At 38.1% G+C, this 20,497-nt stretch overlaps 2 protein-coding genes across 7 annotated transcripts in view; one reads left to right on the forward strand and one right to left on the reverse strand.

The window, feature by feature from the left end:
* Positions 1-19,868, reverse strand: part of angptl1a (angiopoietin-like 1a) — a 28,906-nt gene extending 9,038 nt beyond the window's left edge. The window contains exons 1-2 of the mRNA XM_007902965.2: positions 19,507-19,868; positions 6,487-7,369 (exon numbers count right to left, since the gene is read on the reverse strand). Of these exons, the coding sequence (XP_007901156.1) occupies positions 6,487-7,369; positions 19,507-19,629 (1,006 nt within the window). The 5' untranslated portion in view covers positions 19,630-19,868. The remainder of the gene's footprint in view (positions 1-6,486; positions 7,370-19,506) is intronic.
* Positions 1-20,497, forward strand: part of ralgps2 (Ral GEF with PH domain and SH3 binding motif 2) — a 162,531-nt gene that overhangs the window by 115,082 nt on the left and 26,952 nt on the right. The gene's annotated exons all lie outside the window — the stretch shown is intronic.

Consider the following 20,497-nt stretch of genomic DNA (forward strand, 5'->3'; position numbering starts at 1 on the left):
TCTTAGGGGAAAGGTTCAACTGCATCAAAATAAATTACCATTGGGAGTAGAGTTTTGAAGTGTTGCCTGCATCAAATTCTGCATGTCAACCAATGGTCATAATTATTCTCTTATTACGTGTTGACAATTAAAGATCTAATAATTTCTCAATTCAGTGCATTCTTATCCGTAAACATTGGGACAAAACTGAGACTATTGTGATCTATAATAAAGATTCTTCTTAATATAATAATGGTTGCCTAACACGCTATTAAATATTGAAAGGAATCCACTGTTGAAAACTATCAATTCTAGAATGGAAATTCAAAATTAAAAAAACTTTTGAATTTTTCATTCTCTTTGGAAAAGTGAAATTCTGAATATTTGGTGATTTGGGCCCATGGTCTGTGCAATCGAGATGTATTCTCTTCTTATTCATTCAGATCGAAGCCTTTCTGAAAATATAAACAGCTTTCTTGTAAAAGAAAATTTAATTTGTAGCCCGCTGCTTGCCCTAATTTGCACCTTGGCTTTTTCAAAATTGGTGCCAACTTTTCCAGAGCTGAGTTTGCAGCGTGTGCCAAGAGTCCTGGTAGCGTTCAGGAGAAACTCACAATAACTTGTGCTGATGTTGTCATGACAACTTATGAGATGAAGCAGAAATTTGTCTCTAGCTGGCTGTAGAAGTGGGGTGGGAGGAGCAGACGGGCATGCTGTTGTAGCTGGAGACGCATAGCAGTTGGCAGGAACATGTACTCATCAGGGGGCCAGGCACTGTGGGAAAGTGGTAGCTATGAGAAATGTCAGAATGTTTTCCAGATTGTGATGCCAGAGTTTTGAGTTAAATATACAGAACTGAACTGGAAGCACCCCATCAGATCCAAACCAGCAGGAAAAGTCTGCAGATATTGATCCCTTTATCCATTTTTTTGGTGAGAACAAGATGTAGTATTTTTCCAGATTTCTTGCCTGTTCTCTTGACGCACAGTTTGAGAAGTTACTGAAATCCAGTTCCTATTGTAGAACCACATAAAATGCAGGTTCACTCTTTTGCACAATTGCGGTGTGTGGACCTGAATTTACTTTCCAAGAAAACCCGAAATGTGCACTTCATGCTTCAAAATGTGTCATCATGAATGACTCCTTTGAAGTGTAATTTGTGCTAATAGAGCTAGCTGGTTTTCCACACATACATGTAGTGGTGTCACCGGTCATGATCAGTGATGTAATGTTGCGGAAGTGCTGACTGATTGTGCCCTGTTATAAGACAAGGTGGAATTCTATGACTCCCAACTACTTCCTTATATCAGTGTAATACTGTACTTGTATGGATTTATTTTGTTAAGCTAGTATAAATTCAAGTGGGTAAATGTGTTCCTGTAATTGTAAATTTACAAGCTTTGAATGGAACTTGGAGTTTATTTCAAGTATGTGTTTAGAAATATTGGCGTCTGAATAATGATGAGAGTATTCCATGCATTCATTGGTGAACCTTCAGGTGACTATAAACAAAAGCAGGTAAAAAAGGTTAGAAAAAACAAAGGAAATGCTGAAAACTTTCTCATTCACAAAACTCTGCCTGCTTTCACTAGCTAGGCTAGTTTTCAAGGTGCTAAACCAATTTAATAGTGAAAGAGGAGCAGCTCAATGCAAACACCAATTTGCATTTATAAAGGCACGTCACATAAGATAATGTCTCAGACCATTTCACAGATGGGCTTCGTCACTCAGGGAGCAGTTGGTGGTGGGTGAGAGATGATTTAGGTGGATGGAGGGGAGGCAAGGTAGAGAGATAGCCTGGAGATTAGAGCAGTAATTAGACTGGAGATTAAAGGGGTATTTTCTGGCATTTTGACCACCAGTAGTGGCGTAAACAAGGCAGCGGATATGCCACTGTCCCAAGTTGCCCAATAACAAAGTTACATTTATATAACCCCTTTCATGTCTGAAGGAACGACCTAGGGCGCTGAACAACAGGTGGGAGGGTAGCTGAAGGCACAATCAAAGAGGAAGATCTTGAAACGAGCCTTGAAGGAGGCAAGGGAGGGTGCGAAGTGGAGGGATGCTAGGATGCAGTTCCAGAGGTAGGGACAGAAAAGCTGAAGGCCTAACTATCAATGAAGGGGCGGGCAGTGTATGTGGAGCAGGGCCAGTGCCCACCAGCAAACAGGTTGGTATTTGCTTTCCTTTTTGTTATGTATAAATTTTGTGTCTAATTTTCTCACAATTGGAGTATGTCTCTCTACTCCTGGACTGGCCGCTTCTTGCTGGAGTGAGTTCCACTGGCCTTGGTTGCCCTCCAGTGCAACTCGCCTGCTAATTGCCATTTGCTCTGAAGGGACCCTTGTTTACATATGAGTGTCAGTGGGCCAGTCAGCTGTAGAGGGCGTCAAAGCTGATCGAGGCCTCTCCCCACCTGGCTGCCACATATGCACACTGCCAGTAGAGGGTGTTGTAAAGTAACTGGAACAGTCTGTTTTTCCTTGGCTAATCCAGGGTTAATTGCAATCCTATGTGAGACCACCAAATTTAACATGGACTGGGATTTAAATCAGCAACCTGGTCGATATGCTGCAGCTTTATCCACTACACCCTCAGGGTAGCTGCCAAGTAACTGATTTTGGAAGAGAGTTCCAGAAAGTAGGGCAGAGAAGTAAAATCTGTTTCTCATGCTCTGTGTTTAGTTTAAAGAGACACTTTGGCACCTTGAAAAGGGTTATTTTGCGATAGTGTAAGACAGAAACTAAGTGACCTATTTTCTTGCGTGTTGAACTGTTGAAAGTTTGTGACTAATTAAGTTCAAAACTGGTACAAGACATTGTTTTGGTATTTGAGTAGCAACGTTAATTGGTTGCAGATTTTTGGACGCTGGATGTCTGACTGTACAGCGATGTGCAATAGTAGTGAGACATTCAACCGAAATTGTTATTGGCTCAGTGGGCTAAGGTTCAAACATTTCAGCGTTTTTCAACATAATCCTTGATGGACCAAATTCTGGTCAAAAAACATGCAAGAAAAGGTTTGGAAAGATGCATATATATATCAAATCTATGCACACATTTTGGGGCATATGATTACAATAGTTAGCTTTAATGTAACCTGACCGTCCAATATCAAACTGCTAACATCAGTTATACTTGAGCATGCCGTGCCTGTACGGGTTTCCAAGTATATTTGAGGTATGCCCTCAGAGGGAAGCCAAAAGCTAATTTAGCTACATTTGGAGACGTGGATTGCACTAAAAGAGAAAATGGAAATTAGCAGGCGAGTCATCCTGACCTATACTTTGTTCTCTTACCAACTGGTGAAAACATTTGCTAAGAACTGAGAGTAGATCAGCTAGGTTATAAAGTTCATTCTACTTTTCCCCAATACTGGCGTCTAATTTCCAAATTTTGCAAATCCGATTTGTTGTACTCATTGCATTTCCTATCTTGTGAAACATGCAAATCATGAAGCCTAGGCCGGCAAAGTCAGAAAGTAAGCCAGCAAACAAAATGTCAGTGAGAAATTTTGTTAGGAGTTGAAATCGAGATGTGAAAGAATAGTGCATATGTACTCAACCCATTGAGTAATGCAAACATCTGGTTACAAAGAAAATACATTCAAAACAGTTAACATTGAGAGTTATGGTATTTGTTTCAGAAAATTGGCAATATGAAAGAGTGAAGACTTGCCTGTAAACATATGGATGTGGCCACAACATAACATTTACTAAATTTTACTGAGCATCCCTGCTTTAAAGAAAGTGACATTAATAACATCTCTGGAAAGAATTTATGTAACCGTATGGGGAAATCACTTAAATGATTCACAGTCATGAGACACTGCAGATAAACATGGAACACAGTTCGACTCATTATTTTTATTGAGGACAACCATTGTAATCCATGTTTTGTTCAAAAAATCATGAATGCAGAAATAGCCTGCACTGCAGTTTGCTGATCTTGGATTCCCTACACAGTCGGTTCCTAATTTCTAAGGATACACCTGTGGGCAACTGCCAAGTAGAGGGCAGGCACTTACCCACAGGAAAAGAGGGAAAAAATTATGACATTAATAGTTCCCTGAAATGTTGAACAGCACTCTATAAATGGAAATTGTTGTTGTTGAAATATTTTAATTGGGATCTTTCAACTGCTATATGGGAACATAACCCTGAGCCCTAATGGCATATGCTTAAATTTTGCTGGAGAACAAGAAAAGGAGCAGCACTGAAGCCGAGCTTGTTCAGCATCCCGCAGCTGGGCAGGTTGTGAATGGAAGCCCAGAGGCACATTGAGCACAAAGTCTGCCAAGGACCACAGATTAAGGGATGGAAGGCTGGAAATAGCCCCAGGCCTTATAATGAGTTGTAGTTTTTTTTCCAAAAAAATGTTTGCTTTAGTATGCAATTCAAATTGGGGTTAATTGATAAATATCCTGGTTGAAAGAAAATTGATAATATCCAAATTTTTAAGATTTTTGTTAACATCTGGGTTTCTCTTTTTATTTTACATCAAGGAGATTATTCAGATAAATGTTGGTGAACCCTCTTTATAATACACATAGCAGTTCCATAAATTGAGCTTAAATGCATTTTAGAGTTGTTCACATTTAATGTGATGAGGTGATACTCTTCCGGCTTTTCTCGCTCTCTGGAGTTCATCACTTTATGGTTCCTTTGAAATGGTTAATTAAAATGAGCCTGAAACCATTCTGATTCCTAATTTAGTTCTAAAATGCTACTTTAATCCAGTAAATATAGACCCAGGTGGAATTTTACCCAATTTCAGGCCTCCACATTTATTTAAGAGCTGCTCAGCTTAAATCGGCTGCATGGAAATCGAGAATGGTTCCCTGGGAAATCCCTGGTAAGTTTCCAAGGCAGGAAACCTCAGTCCAGACTTTCTGCATGCCCGGTAATTAAGGTTCCCACTTTGGATATCTCCCAGTCAATGTACAGACTGGTTAAGAATATCAATCAGTGAGATATTCTGCTTGTTAGTGGATCATGTGGCTAACAGCACCTTTGTGGCTCCCACTTCAATATCCCTGCTGAGTGGTTAAACTGGGAAATGGCAGTATTCCCAATAAGATGGAAGATTAATTTTACCTGAAAGAGAGCAGTATTTTATATTGAAAGTGAATCCTGTATTCTTGCCTTCTCCTTTAAGCGTACTGTACTGCGATCAATGAAATTCCCTGTTACCTTTGAATATAACATATCCTGGCTACAAGAAAAGGTCAGGTACTCTGATTTCACTCAAATATAAGTTCAGAACAGTTCTGGTCATTTAAGAAAGAACTTGCTTTTTTCACATCGAAATATGCACTTGACATTAATTATTGTGACAGATAGCGACTGTTTTTGTAGGCAAGCACCGCAGCCATTCACACCAGCAATATCCCACAAACATTGAGTGACCAATTTATCTGCAGGATTTGGCAACACTAGGAGGAAACTATGATAGGGTTATGGAACTTAACTCCTACATCAAAAAGCAGATGGGACCTCAAGTGAAAATTTTATTCAAAAGACAGTATCTTCGACAATGTCATGCTCCCCCGCTACTGCACTGTAGGATCAACAATTATCGGGAGCTCATTTATTTCACAAAGCACACAAGTCTGCTATTCTACTGTGGTAAACAATAACATAAACCCCATTTGAAACCACTGTGAACATCTGCATGTATTTTCCAGGAAAACACAAGTAGAAGTGTTTTCAAGATCTTTCATATTGAAGAGCTGCGATGTCAAACAGAGTAGTTAGCTGTATCAATTTTACGTTGTCATCTGCTCCTTTCGACCAACGTGTTACCCCATATTTCTCAGATACATTCATGTCGTAATCCTTACTCACTGTGAAATTTTGTCAGCTTTGCAAATACAGAACTGAACATAGTCGTATGCTATCTTGTATGAGTTGCTATTATAAAATTTATGTTAAAATGAACATCGGGCATTGCTGGAAAATCAATAAAATGGCAGCACCTATTCAATGAAGCCATATACTGTACCTGCAGACTGAGCATCAATTGTGTTTATTGCATCACCCATTGTGTGAATTCTACCATGCAGCTGATCCCAGTGCATTCCTTCTCTTTTCCAATAGTTTACACAAGTGTTTAAGCCCACCAACAATGCTGCACACCCCAGGCACTGCATTGTAGTGTCAGGCTAGAACATGTGAATTCAAGTGCTAACGCGGGCCTTGAAGCCACAACCTTCTAACTCAGAAGCAATAATGCTACCAGCTGAGTCAAGCTGACTCAAAGGCTTGGAAGAGTGTGTGTAAGTGAAATAAGGTTTTAAATGGGTTCTAACAAATCTGAAAAGAAGTTGTTTTTTTTGTGGAGTCATTGGCATAATCGATACAAACAACAACAAATGCATTTATATAGCAATAACTATATAGGTAAATTGCATTTATGTAGCAATAACAATATAGGTAGATAAAAAGATAGGAATAAAGAACATTCTATGCAACCTATACCTAAAATCCTATTTGAATTAGAAACCTACCCTCCATGTCTTCAGTAACGGGTGATTCCATGACACCAGCTGTTGTAGGAGAAGGTTCAGGCAGTGGGGGCCTCAAACGAACCGCTCGCTCTTGTGAATATGCTGGATTTTGATCTCTCTGAATTTCATTACTGCCATGCAAATTGCTCTGGTATCTCCCCCTGCGAGGTATCGTCTGTGGTACTACTTGAACAAGAGGTGGTGGATGATAGTCCCTTGGAGCAAGGCTCCGTATACATTGGTCCTCTAGTCTAGATATTATGAGGGACTGATTATTAACCAGAGCAGACAGCACTGCATACTTCTGTTCCAGTTCTCTGTACCTGGTGGCCATTCTCAGAATCTCAGCTGTAGAATTGAGAACTTTGTTCTCCAGCTGCGAGATTTCCAATGAGTTGTCCCTCTTGCGAATGATCTCATGCAGTAGTTGCATGTAAAGCTGCGTAACACGTGAGTTCATATTTCGACTCTCCTTTCGAAGTAGTTTAACCTCATTCACTATCCCTCCATCGACTTCCACTATCAGCTGTAGGTTTTCAATCTGCCGTTTTTGCTTAGACATAATATCCTTCAATTCTTCCACATCCATTTTAGTTATTCCATTATAGTCAGTTTCTGGCCCCTTTGAACTCACACAAATGGGACCTGTAATTCTTTGCTGTGGGACCAAGAAGGTGTAAGAACATTTGCCTGACTCAGGCGAACGTCTGTAGCGATTATGAACAACAGTATGAGCTGCAATGTTGGTTCTTGAGTGAAGCTGCTCTCTTTTGCCTCCTGCAGACACGAGACTAATTAACAGCAGACACAAAGTCCAGATGAGTGAGTTCATGTTGGCTAAGAGAAAACGAAGAGGCAACCTTTGGTCTCCAATGGGATTTTTCTGTAAAACAAGACTAATGTTAGTTGTTCAGTGTACATTTCATTTTGTTGCCCTGCTCATAAACTAGTTTTGTTAGAAGGGTCTAAGGGCAATAATAAGGGAACTGAGTGGGAAGTTGATTCATTTCCATCTCCAATTTCTCCCTTTCTTCCAAAAGCATTGACTCTAACCCAGTAAGGTTCTAATACCTTGCTCAAACAGCCATTTTCATGTTTGAGACCAGGGTAACATGGTATTTGATCATGGAGGGTATCACAGCCAATTCTGTTGTCACAAATGTGCACTTTGCAAGTGTACCGGATAACAATTATGAATGAAATCTATTTTTTTCTTTCCCCTTTTCTCTCACCCAGGGGAAATTAACATGTTTATCGTGCCCAACAGAGGTTCTGATTGAGATCCATTTAAATCAAAGAATTTAATCTTCTCATCTATGTGCTTAATGTTGAACGCACCAGAGCTTTTACCCAAGTCATCCCCTTAATAATGTAGCTGTCCTTAATAATTTACTGTCAAGCTACAGTGTCACTTTCAAACTACAGTGTTACTGCTTCTGAAGCTATATTGATCGTACATGATGCCTTGAACCACTGATTGAACCCAGGTCCAAAAGCAAATTTTCTCACAATGATGTGAAGCTTTTTCACCACCCGCATCCTTGTACTTCAAAATACATTTCTAAGCATTCACCAAAGACCCAGAGTGGTACATGAAATATGAGCAACACCTGTGAAATTGGAGGTAAATTTCATAAGACTATCTAAAAAAAGCCTGCCCTTTACAAACCATATCTGATCACAAGAAGATTTGTGTTAATACCACCTCCATTGGAAAAGCCTAGTATTTTAGATGGACTTCCTGGGTGGTCACCTAAGATTCTGGCATATTCTATAGCTGATAGAATTTGAAACTGTAATTCTCACTGGGATCTCGCTGCCTTGTCTTTCTAACAGTTTCCCTATGCTGTCTCCATGGTCATAAAATATTTGCCTATTGCTTGGCATCATAAATTATCTGACAAAAAGAAAAAGAATTTAAGGGCATAGTTTACTTTTACTAGTTCCCTCAGCACCTCCTGTAAATAAGATTTTATGCACAGATTCAAGCAATTGTAGTGCGCTCTGCAGCCATGCTTTCTTTTCTCATTTTCTTAGCTGAAGCAAAACGTGCACACTTGAAACTGTTTTCAGTACTTCCAGTATAGATGCATCAGATTTCAGAGGACTCCACATTCCCTCACAGCAACTTAGCAATTTCTAGTTTTAATGTCTCTCTATTCTGGATTCATTAGTGAACTTAAATCCCCCATTGAAGAACTTAACTGATCTAGTAAGAGGCCCAACACAAAAGACAAAATACAGCAGATGCTGGAAATCTGAAATAAAAACAGAAGTTGCTTGGAACACTTAGCAGGTTAGGAGGTGTTTATGGAGAGAGGAAAGTGAGTTAACGTTTCAGGTCGATTACAGGTTCTAACGAAAGGTCATCGACCTGAAATGTTAAATCACTTTCCTCTCTCCATAGATGCTGCCTGACCTGCTGAGTGTTCCCAGCGACTTCAGTTTTTCTGCTGCAAAGAGATTGGCTCATAGTCAGAAATGACAATTTGACCAATATGTGAGAAGGCCTGTGACCACGATCAGTTACATATGTGGAAGCACGATATGCAGACAAAGCCGAATCGGCTCTTACAGTTGAACGCTGCACCCCTAAACATCTGCTTGTCGTCTATTTGCCTCTCTCCCTGCTTTATCTCACGGTCAAATAACTTTTAAGCCTCATAATTATTGTGAGAGATATTCTTAGTTTTACAGGTTGTTTACCCGTGGAAACTTCACCTTTTGTTATATTCACTAATTAAAGGGGTAGTAAAGCCTTGGAATAATTTTCTGTTAGCATTATCCATATTTCTTTCCCCTTCAGCTCTATCAATACATGGTTTTCTTTTTAACATTGGATTTGAGCATCACTGGAATTTACTGAGCTGGATATTAAGCCAAATTCTAACTATTCCTGACAGTCAAAAGCCTGTTAGAATCTAAGTAAAGTGAGTTGCAATCTTAGGAGGAAAAAGTCAAGACACAAAATCTGTGTATGCTGTTCCTGCTGGCTCTGGTTACTTGACTGTCAGCATTTAAAACAGTTTTAGCCAGCGGGCAAATCTGTACATATGTTTAAAGGCTCTTGGATTTTTTCAGATTGCCATATGGAAAACCAGCAAAAGGTGTTTTCATAAACGGGTATAGTTCTTTACAAAAGTATCTAGAATGCTGGGAAATTTAACATGTGCTCTATTTCCACATTGGAACCATGGACATAGGTAATGTAGTTTGGTTTGGATTTTTTGGGGATGCTTTGAATATTTCTAATCAGTCCTAGGCAGTCATTGTATAAAGCGATATTTGTTTTTTGCTGTTCTACAATCTTTGGACAATAGAGCTGGAATTTCCTTGCATGTTAACTTTCATAACTAACATCATATTTAATGCATAATAAAAGTAGCCTTCTTTACATATTCTGTATAAGCAGTGGACCATAAGGCCCAGAAAAAGATTACTCCTGTTATAATTTGCAGCTACAATATTAAAGTTTAGAGCCACGTCACCTTAGTTTTGCATATAGCATTATTATTTATGCGATATCCTATGATGTCTTGTGCAGATACAAATGCTTTCCGTCCACTGCATCAATGAATACTTTTAATATAACTGGTAGAGTGCAGTAGATTGCTTTTCGTATGAAAACTGGAGAAGAGAATCTAATTTACAATTAGAATCTAAAATCTGAATCTAAAGATATTTTCAATTTCCCAAAGTATAAAAGTTGCCTTTTATCAAATCAAAATGTTTATTTTCTATTAATTGGGCCAAACAATTTCCAGGAAGCTCAGTCAGTAACTGAAAGGTGGTGCTAACCAATTGATTGCGTTGTTTATGACTAGTCAAGAACAAAACAAACAAAAAACCTGCCACTTCATGGAATATTCCCGTAAATCTCAACAAATCTTTGATTAGCAGTGTCTGCTGGCAGGCTGCATAGTGCAGTATTTGCGTAGCACCATACTGTGTTGATCCCCTTGTGGTGGTCTTATCTGTGCCAAAAAGGACAGAAAGATGGTCTTAAAATGAGTTATAAACCATCTCCTCGTAGAATATTTCTTGTCCAGAGTTTCTTTTTCTCCTGCTAAAGTTCAAGATGACAGTGACATCATTGTTAATTTAAAAAGAAAACTGAAAGAAGTAAAATTGAAAACATTCTCAAAAATAGCTAGGTTTTAATGGTGAAGTTGAATAAAAAGCACCGTTCCTTCTAAGTTCCTGAAACATTGTACTTGAGTTTTAATTTTATAATTTTTGAAGGCTATTGGCTGATAAATATTATTTTTCATACTAAAATAGATGACTGCCATTTCAATAACTCTTTAAAATCTTAGAATTCTTGGAAACTTAATAATAATAAAGCTTTTCTTTTTTTGATTGGATCCAAAGCTAGTGCTCCAAATTCAGCTACATAGATTGCTTATGTATAAAGTTAGATATTAGCTGCAACCTGTTTATCACTTTTTCTCCCTGTCCTGTGTCTGAATGGTCACAATTTATTTGGAAGTCACAACAGTGATTGTCAAACTTTTCAATCATGGAATGCATGGTAGATTAGTAGTCTGGACCTTTTCTGTATCTGTGTATTCCAACAGAGTCATTGGGTAGTGATCAAAGAACTCTTACTGATTTGTTTGCTGTACCAACCTACAGCTGCTGAAGCCAGTTGCATTACCATCAGTGAGAGCTAACTCCACATAGACCCCAATTTCCTTTCTCCATAGATGCTGTCTGACCTGCTGTGTGTTCCCAGCGATCTCGGTTTTTGTTTCAGATTTCCAGCATCTGCAGTATTTTGCAGGGTTTTTTCAGCATAGATCAAAGCGGTTTAACGTGTCTTAGTGGCTCTTTTAAAATATTTGCTGAGATCCTTCATACAGCCTTTAAATAGTGGCAAGGAATTGCTAGTATGATTTCCTTAAATTGATCAACTGATTGGTGATCTACCTGTAGATTGCCCTTTCCTATAAACACACAAGTTAGAAGACAAAGTTGACAAATTATTACAATAGTTAATTCTCACTGATGTGCAGTTTTATTCCGATCATTATTAAATTTGAATGAGCCTTCAGTCTCCAGTTTTTTTTTACCCTCCACATTGAAAACATTCCAAATCTGTTAGAATGAAAGCCAAAGCATGAGCTTAGTTGGTATTTGGAAAAATAGAGAGAGAATTTGTGACTAGATTTGTTTAATAAATGAAAATTCTAAGGGAAGTTGTGAATTACATCTCCAGTACACACTTTGATAACACTAGACTTACCTGCTATACACTGAATTAGAATGAAGAAATCCGTATATGTCTGGAGAGGGAGGGATATTTTCTGCTTGTCAGTAATATATTTGCTTAACTTGGCAGCTTGCGGTTAGAAGGACATTACTAGTGCATACTGCCAAGTTTGTTAAATTTAGCATTGAACAGGAACTAGCCTGTCTGGTGTTTAAATCCCTTCACTGTTGCACACAGATAAAGTGTATTCACAGCATTGTTCCAAACACAATTTCTCTAAACAAATTCAGAATTCTTTACAGAAGAAATGTTTACTTGTAAATTGTTGAAATCTACTTCAGCCCAAAAGAAAGCATCTGTGTTGGTTTTTATATGCTACAAATTATCCTCACTTTTTTGATCTATTGTGAAAAATATATCTGAGTATTAAGAATGTTCTCAATCAATGCATTTTAAGGGTTAAGCTAGTGAAGAAGAGCTGTTGCTTCTGAAATGGGATACACTGAAACAAATAAAGGTATTTAAATAGAGTATGTGAAAATAAAATGTACCTGGTACATTTAGAAATGAGAAATTCGCATGTAAACATTTATGGTATAAAAACAGTTATAGTTCTTTAGGGGTTAAACAGTCACTGAATTTATTTTCAGTAAAATGAATGCAGTTTTTTATTTATTCTTTATCCCAGTGTAATCCCATGCTGAAGTAAAGACATTTGAACAGTGTAGCTCTGTCTAATTCATTACAGAATGTTTGTCTGGGAGAGGAGGAGAGGGAAGACTGTCCTTTTTATGTTGGAAACTGTCATTTAAATGTTTTGGCTTGCATAAATCAGCTAGTTTCTTTTATTGCTTCATCTAAGGCTAGCTGGCAATGATACTGCTTAGAATCTAGAAATGGGTCATAATTGCTGTAGTAGCTTCTGCTGTAGCAAAGCCTGGAATGACTCCAATTTGTGAGCATCAGTCTATAACTGTTAATACCAAAGGCAGCATTTCACTTTGATCAAAATGAATTAAATGAGAAACAAGTTAAACGTTTCTAAATGTTAAGAAAAATGAAATGTTCAATATCACAAAATTGTCGCACATTTTTCTTCCAATTTTAGGAAGATTGCTGTCACTGCTATTAGCCTAAAACCCTGTGTTTGAAATAATACAAATAATACAATAATAATAATAATAAAATAATACAAGCAGGTAACTAAAGGCACAATTCTATATGTCACTTGCTACTATTGGAATCTTAGTGTTTTTGCAAGTTGATCGTCAGCTGCACTTTGACTTCCATCTACCCATCTTGGAGATGGTTTAAAAATTATTTCTTTTAAATCACCAGGCTCATAAAATATTGCAAGGTGTATGACCTTATCTTGGATTGGCTTTATAGATACACTGCTCTTCTTTTCTAACCTATGGCTCTCCCTCCTTCTCAGACTCCAGTATCTCTCTCCTTCGCATTAGTTTTGTCATTGTTGTCTTCTTTGTCATTGTTGTCTTCCTTATGATAATTCTTTGATTTTATATAAATTTAGCTTTTTTTCTGGAAATATATAAATTTTATGTTTAATCCTTTTGTTTTGAATCTACTTTATGATTTTGAACAGTGTGAGTGTTGTGTTTACCTGACTCAGCATATTGATATTAATAGAGTGGATTTCCTAAGGTGAAGAGCAAATCATTCAAAGAGATGTCTAATCCATCACTTTGTGGGGGGCCTATTTGTTTGATAATCTTAAAACCTCTCAGAGGGAGATGAATATCTATAAATATAAAATAGTTATTTTGGATGTTGATAAAATACTGATTACATATTCTGTTAGCGTTCAGACTATCTACCAGAAAGTTCACAGATTTTCTTTTATTTTGGGTTACTTTCCCCATTACAGTTTTACTAATCTTCCTCTGTCCCTTTCTGTCTTACTCTCAGACATACATAAACACACATAACCTTGCACATATTGCATACCAAGAAGGCAGTTTTGGCACCTTGCACACAGGGCTCTGACAATTCCTTTCCCTGAGTTAACCATTTGGAGATGCTGAGAATAGTCCAGTGTGACTCGCTCTTTATTAGATTTATTTATTTTTCTTTGTGTCTACTTCCAAGTTCAAATACCAGTGAAGTGTGTTCACACTCATAATACAGAAACCATATTAAGAAGTCTGATTTTAGCTTTAAAATATTTGTGCAAACATTTATTTTTAAATTTGTATTATAAGAAATCACATCTTGTTTTGTAAAGTTGCATTTTTAAGCACAAGAAAATGCTGAGGATTTGCAGTGTGTTCTCCTGAAATACTGCATGATATTTCTAGTCAAGACAATCTACGCTAATGTACTGACTTCAGTAATGAAGCGCATTAAGTGGCTTAGGAGAGTCCAATCCGTGTTCTTCCTTTGTTCCAGTGAGAACGTTAGAGGAAAGTCCCTCGTTCCCTCTGCTCCTCCATCGGTGCCTGCTTTCAGCCACCAAGCCCTGAAACTCTGGAAATGTCTGCCTCAATCCCTTCGCCTCGGCCCTCCTAGCCTATCTTCAGATCACCCCTGAAGATCATACTCTTCGACCATGCATTATGGTCCTATCCCCTCTCTCTCCAACTCAGCATCAAAACCCAGCCACTGTTAAGTGCTCTGATACTTGGGTGAAGGGCACTATATCAATGCAAGTTGTTGTTGCATCTTGCTGGGTGCACAGCATGCAGGAAGTGACATCAGCAATGACCGGATTACCCAGAAGTCAGCCCTTTTGATTTCCCCGCACCGGGTGGCATTTCATCTTTTTGCATTCACGTGATGAAGCAGCACAGCACGTTTTTAATATTTTGGTTATGTTTAAAGTTGGCATGCAAACCCCAACCACATAAAAAGTGAAGAGTGTTCTAATGAAGCGCTTAATAATTGCCTTCCATTAAGTTCAGATAAAAGCAGAAAAATCTCCAGTCATCTGGATGAAGGAAATATGACTTGAATCAGTTGGTTGACTTTCATCGCAGTGGCTGATATCTAATATAACAATGTATTTCACCTTTGGCGTTCTATTTGACCCTCAGTTCTCCTTTGATTTGGCCCGGTCCAATTTTCTGCAGCTCTGCAATATCATTCACCTCTATTTCTACCTCACCCCCAATAATTCAAAAGATCCAGCTCATTCAAAACGCTGCCGCCCGCATACTGACCCAGACCAAACTCCGTACCCACATCTCATTAGTCCTGGTCAGGCTTCACTGACGCCCCATCACCGAACGGATCGACTTCAAGAACCTCAATCTCGTGTTCAAATCCATTCACTCCCTGGCACCTCCCTAGCTCTCTAACCTCCTCACTCCCCAATTGGTGTCTCCACTCGACTGGCACCAGCCTCCTGCTCGTCTCTTGCACCCTCTGCCCCACTATTGGAGGTCGCTCTTTGAGCCACTACGCCCCAAAACTCTGGAACACTCTCCCTTAATTCCTCCGCCTTGCCCCCTTTCTCCCGTTTTTCAAGTCCTGCCTGAAAACTTTCCTCTTACGTCCATGCTTACGGCTCCCTCCCCCCGGCTCGCAGTCAGGCTCCGCCACTGTTAAGCACTCTGAGATGCTACCCTGCATCAAAGGCGCTATATAAGTGCAAGTTATTGTTGTTTTACATCATTTGGGGATGTTGAGTACTCCTCCCCCAAAATCGTTTATTTTGTTTGGCCTATAAAACTGCTTAAAAAGTTCAGTCACTTGAAGACTGCTTGAAAAGCATAGCACTATGATGACTAGCACTTTATTTGTTCAACTCCAAATCCATACGGTCCTGAAACTGATATCTTATCTACTGTGTACGTAGCTTAAAATTCCAGTGAGCATTACACACATTGCCTTTGGCAATGTTGGCCACTGATGGGATTTCCCATTCTAATCACTTAGTGCCAAAGATGTTGCATATAATTTTATGTTCACCAAAATTTTGCTTAGTGAGCACGGAAATGCTGCTGGCATTTACCTGGCTGGGAAGCATGATATTGTATCCAATTCACTATGAGCTTTTCAGAGCAACATATAGAGCTGTATTCTCACCTAAATTCCTGCAACACAAAACAGTAGCCAACCGGCAACAGGGCAGTTAAAAGTATGATGTCTATAACATCTCATAGAATGTTTATTGAAAGAGAAATACTGTACTGGACGTTTAAAGGCCATGTGAGGCGTATAATTATTCTTCTGTCATTTGTTTACCTTATTGCTTTAAACCAAGAATTGTAGCAATCAGTATTGAAATGGTGCCCAGAGATTTTAGCATGCCAAAAATGTGCATTTCTAAATGGTTGCTCTTGAAATAATAAGCAATGTGGTCAGATTCTACCACAGTAGTTCTGAAACCAATTACTGTAGATGTAACTGTTTTGAACATTCCAAGTACATGCTCATTTGATTGAGGATTCGATAACACTTTTGTGATATAGTTTGGCAGATCAGTGCTGTTAAGATTAGCAGTATAATAATAATCCATGCATTTGATATAGCACCTTATCACATTGTTGTAACGTCTCAAAGAGCTTTCAGATTTCACTGAAAAGTGTGGTTACTATGTGTAAGTGAACACAGCAGCTAATTTGTGCAAATCAATGTCCCACAAACAGCCACAAAGTGAGACATCAATTTTATTTGGGGGATTGTTACTTTGGACCAGGAGCAACTTTCTTCCCTTTTTGAATAATGAGGTGTTAAACTGAGGTGCCGTCTGCCTATTCAGGTGGACGTTAAGGATTCCCTTGAATCCTTAACGTTCACCTGAATAGGCAGACGGCACCTCAGTTTAACACCTCATCCAATGAATATTTGTGTAATATACTCATTCCTTCTAGTTAAATTTCACTTATTTTGCCCTTAAATCAAGAGATAAATAGGAGGATGGCACGTCATGATTCATCCACAAGGCAAATTCCAGTCCTAACAACACCGTGAGAGTAACATGCTAAAAAGTAGCTGTTTCCCAGAGGTAAAATCAGAAGGGATTCTCATACGCTATGGCAATCAGATTACATTTCAGATGTTTGGGAAAAGGGTATTTGGCCAAGGTGTGGCTTAGGGATTTCTGAAATGCAGAGAAGGGAGGAGACAAAAATAATTTTGTATAGATATAAATGGGATATATTTTTTCTACACAATTTGTTTGATTAGACCTGCTAATTGACAGAAAAGGTATCAACTTGTTACTGAGCCTATCTTTTGCCGAACTTGTGCTGCTGTTTGAGGAGGCATGCGATGGGATTTCATTTCCAGCAGCCTAAAATCAGCATAAAGTCTATGGGTGGAAAGTAAACAAATTTTTAAATGTTAAATATGTTTTAAGAAAACGTGTGCTTCTGAAATTAGTGTTCTTTAAAAATAAATTACCAACCTATCCAGCACTGCTTGTTTCTTTTTAATAAAATGGTCCTGTCATTGAAACTATACACCGTATGTATACAAATGTTGTGTTGTATGAACAAGATAAGCATAGTTTCACTCCTATTCCACAGAAGTCTGCACATATTGTTAAGATAATTCAACAAGCTCTGAAAAATAATTCAAATCTTCAGTTTCCTAGCTGTGCAATTCACCGATTTGTTCGATCAACAGAAAAATACCATTTGAAGGTGTCAGCATGACATTAGTACATAGATCAGTACAGCATTGAATTTGCATTAAATCAGGAAATTGTGCAACTCCAGTAATTTCAAGTTCCCAAATATTTGATCAATTGATCAGTTATTCCTACTTTTGTTTCACATAATCTGGGACTAAAAGAAGGGCAGTTTAGCATCAATTATATTTGAATTGTGAATACTTGTCTCTTTCGCTGTTTGTTGCGTTCTTTTTCTGTCTCCTAGCTTGTCTACTTGCAGGATTCTTAATGCTCATGATGTAAATACATCCGTGCAGTGTTACATTTCCACCTCTGTTGCCCGATATTAATTCTTTCTCATCATTCGACTCTTATGATAACCTTGCTTATTTTGATCATGCCACCATCTAAATATTAACCCAAGTATCTGATTTTAAAACAATTACCAGATCCACTGCTTTCACGCTATATGCACACAAGATTAATGAAAGAACTGTATAGTTAGTGCGCTCATATACGTTCAACAACTTATTAGCCACTTTCTCAATTTATTTTATTATTTGCTTGGTCACAGTTGATTCAGAAAATTGTATCCACATCTATTTCCAGCAATTTTAATCCAGAAGAAAAATAAATTTGTTATTCTGGAATTGATCACTGGTGCCATTCCGCGAAAGGAATCATTTAATGTCATGTTCATTATTCAATGGATATTACGATCAGAATCTGCCTGTTTATACTTCAGCACTTTTAGCAAAATGTGTAATCTACAACAGACCCTCCTTATAGGTAAAGCATTAATCCAGCTGGTGATCAGACAAAGGTAAACCAGCATTTGTACATGAATAATAAAAATTAAGCGTAACTATTCTGGCATGGCAGCTGTAGAAGCAAAGCATTTGATTCATGTACAGGGATTTTAACCCTGGGCGATCATTCAACTGCTTCCCTGACCTCACCTTAGTGGGGGAGAAAAAGGAAATACTGGTAGGTCTCATCTTGCATTGTAGAAATGGACTTCCTGTCCATGGTTTTTGAAATGGCAGGCACCACGTCCAAGGAGAAAATTCCGTTAGATAAGTGTCTCCTGCCTGCAAAAAACTCCTGACAAGTATTGCCAAGTGAGTTTGACACAGCCTATGATTAAGACTGTTCCCTTCATCTTGGGTGAATGAGAAAGAATGGAGGCTTAAATTGTCCTTTGCAAAATCTCTCTTCTCTCTCTCTCTCTCTCTCTCTATATATATATAGATACATATTCTTCTGGTGCATCTTAAGTAATGTCAGAGATTGCAAGGTGGGTAGGTAGAATACCTTTGAACGAATAGCTGCCTGTGTTCTATAACTGGACACAAAATAAAACTGATGCCCTATGCAAGGAAAGGAGACACCATGTTATGTAAACATTTTGACTAAAGCAACCAATCAAAATTTTGCTTCAATATTTAAAAGTAACGAGGTAAAAGTTCAACACTTAATATTAAAGTGCAGAGACACACAATGGCCACAAGTTGAGCTGTAATTTGATTAGACTTTGTAATGTTTGGCTTCAGACGAAAGAGCAGTGAGCAATCTAAACTTGGACTGAGGGATCTCAGTTTTCGTCTCAAGCAGTAGAAAAGTTTATTTTCCTTTTAAGCAAAGCTATTCTTTTTGCCACTTTTCTGCAGTTCATTTATACTATTGCCCACATGTACTTATGTGGAATTTGTTCCTTCTTTGATTCAATGCCACAAGTATCTTGAACATTGAAACAACAAAGAAATACTAGAGTTTGTGCGGCAGTATTAAACAGGGTTGAACTGAAATAGCACAGTGATTCAAAGGTTTCTCAAACCTGCTTTTTAAATAAGATACTTCTACACATCAACCCTGTAGGATATTTTCAAGATTAATGTAATAGACATCTGTTTGCAGTCACTTTTAAACACCAACTATCTATCTTATAAAATAGATGAGATTTAAAAGATTTAAAACTAGTTTCTGTGAGATTTTCTTCATCTGGTTTCTGAATTTCAGTCAGCTATTATCAAGGAACTTTTGATCAGAGAGGGAATATACTGTACATTAGACAACATGGCAAGGTGGCAGCATAGCAGTCTGCCTCCACTTTATACTTCACCATGTGTGCAACTTCATTTCAAGCTGAAAAAGAAAATGCTAGTTAGTTTTAGCTTAAAATAACAAACTCAGCAAGAAGGGAAGTTCATTCTTCATGCAAAATACAAACCTGGTTCCTTGCCTTGTATGTGTGTTGCAATAAAGTTCCACAATCTGATGTAAAGTTTCCAAGTATTTGTACTGATGTTTTCGGGAATGTCACATGAATTTCTGAGGCAGTAAATGAACTCATGAAGCACTTAGTTCCATATTGTTACAGATCCAAGAGCATTGTCTTCTGAAAGTTCAGCCTATGTAGACAGTGCAACAAGTAAAGAAGGAATAATAACAATGCTGCACTCTGCCAAACTTGACTCCAGGTCTGCTTCCAGTTAATAAAAAGATCATGCGATTCTTTGCGTTTGCTGCGGATGTGGAGATGCTACTGTCTGACTTGCCTTTACTGCTTCAGAGCTGAACTCTGTTAGATGGTGGTGCAGTGGGAAGACACAGGATCTCAAAGTGAGGCAGACTGAAAGTCTCCTTAAAAACACAGCCACGAAGTTTGTGAGATCAGCCCACCTATGATGTCATGGTAGCTAGAGCTAATCAAGCTGGAGGTTTCCCCACTCCTTCTAGGATTTAATCCCAAATCCCAGTGAAAACAGATAGAAAAGGGATAAGGCTCTTATTGTTTACGGTCTCTATGAAGCAAAGGCGATGCACGTGAGTGTAGTTGGACCATCAAAATTAAAATACCTTCAATCAAATAAATCTGAATGCAGTAAAAATAAAGTCCAGTGTACAAAGTCTGTTGAAAGAGAATTTATGTATTTAATCTCCTGTGTACTTGGCTCAGTGTACACATTGCAAGTCTGGATTGAGTTGAGTGTCTGCAAAAGCAGCTCAATTATTGTGTATGAATATAAATACATAATGATTTTTCTAGCGACTAATTTTAATGTATTATAATAATAATAATCCTTGCATTTAATATAGCGCTTTTCACATCGTCTAGACAACTTAAAGCACTTCACAGAATAGACTGTAAAATGAATTGACTGTATATTTGTGGGCGAAAATGAATGTGTCCTGTTATCCAATGAATGTGCCCTGTTTAT

This window comes from Callorhinchus milii, unplaced genomic scaffold (genome assembly GCF_018977255.1).
Source record: "Callorhinchus milii isolate IMCB2004 unplaced genomic scaffold, IMCB_Cmil_1.0 Scaffold5, whole genome shotgun sequence".
Taxonomy (NCBI): domain Eukaryota; kingdom Metazoa; phylum Chordata; class Chondrichthyes; order Chimaeriformes; family Callorhinchidae; genus Callorhinchus; species Callorhinchus milii.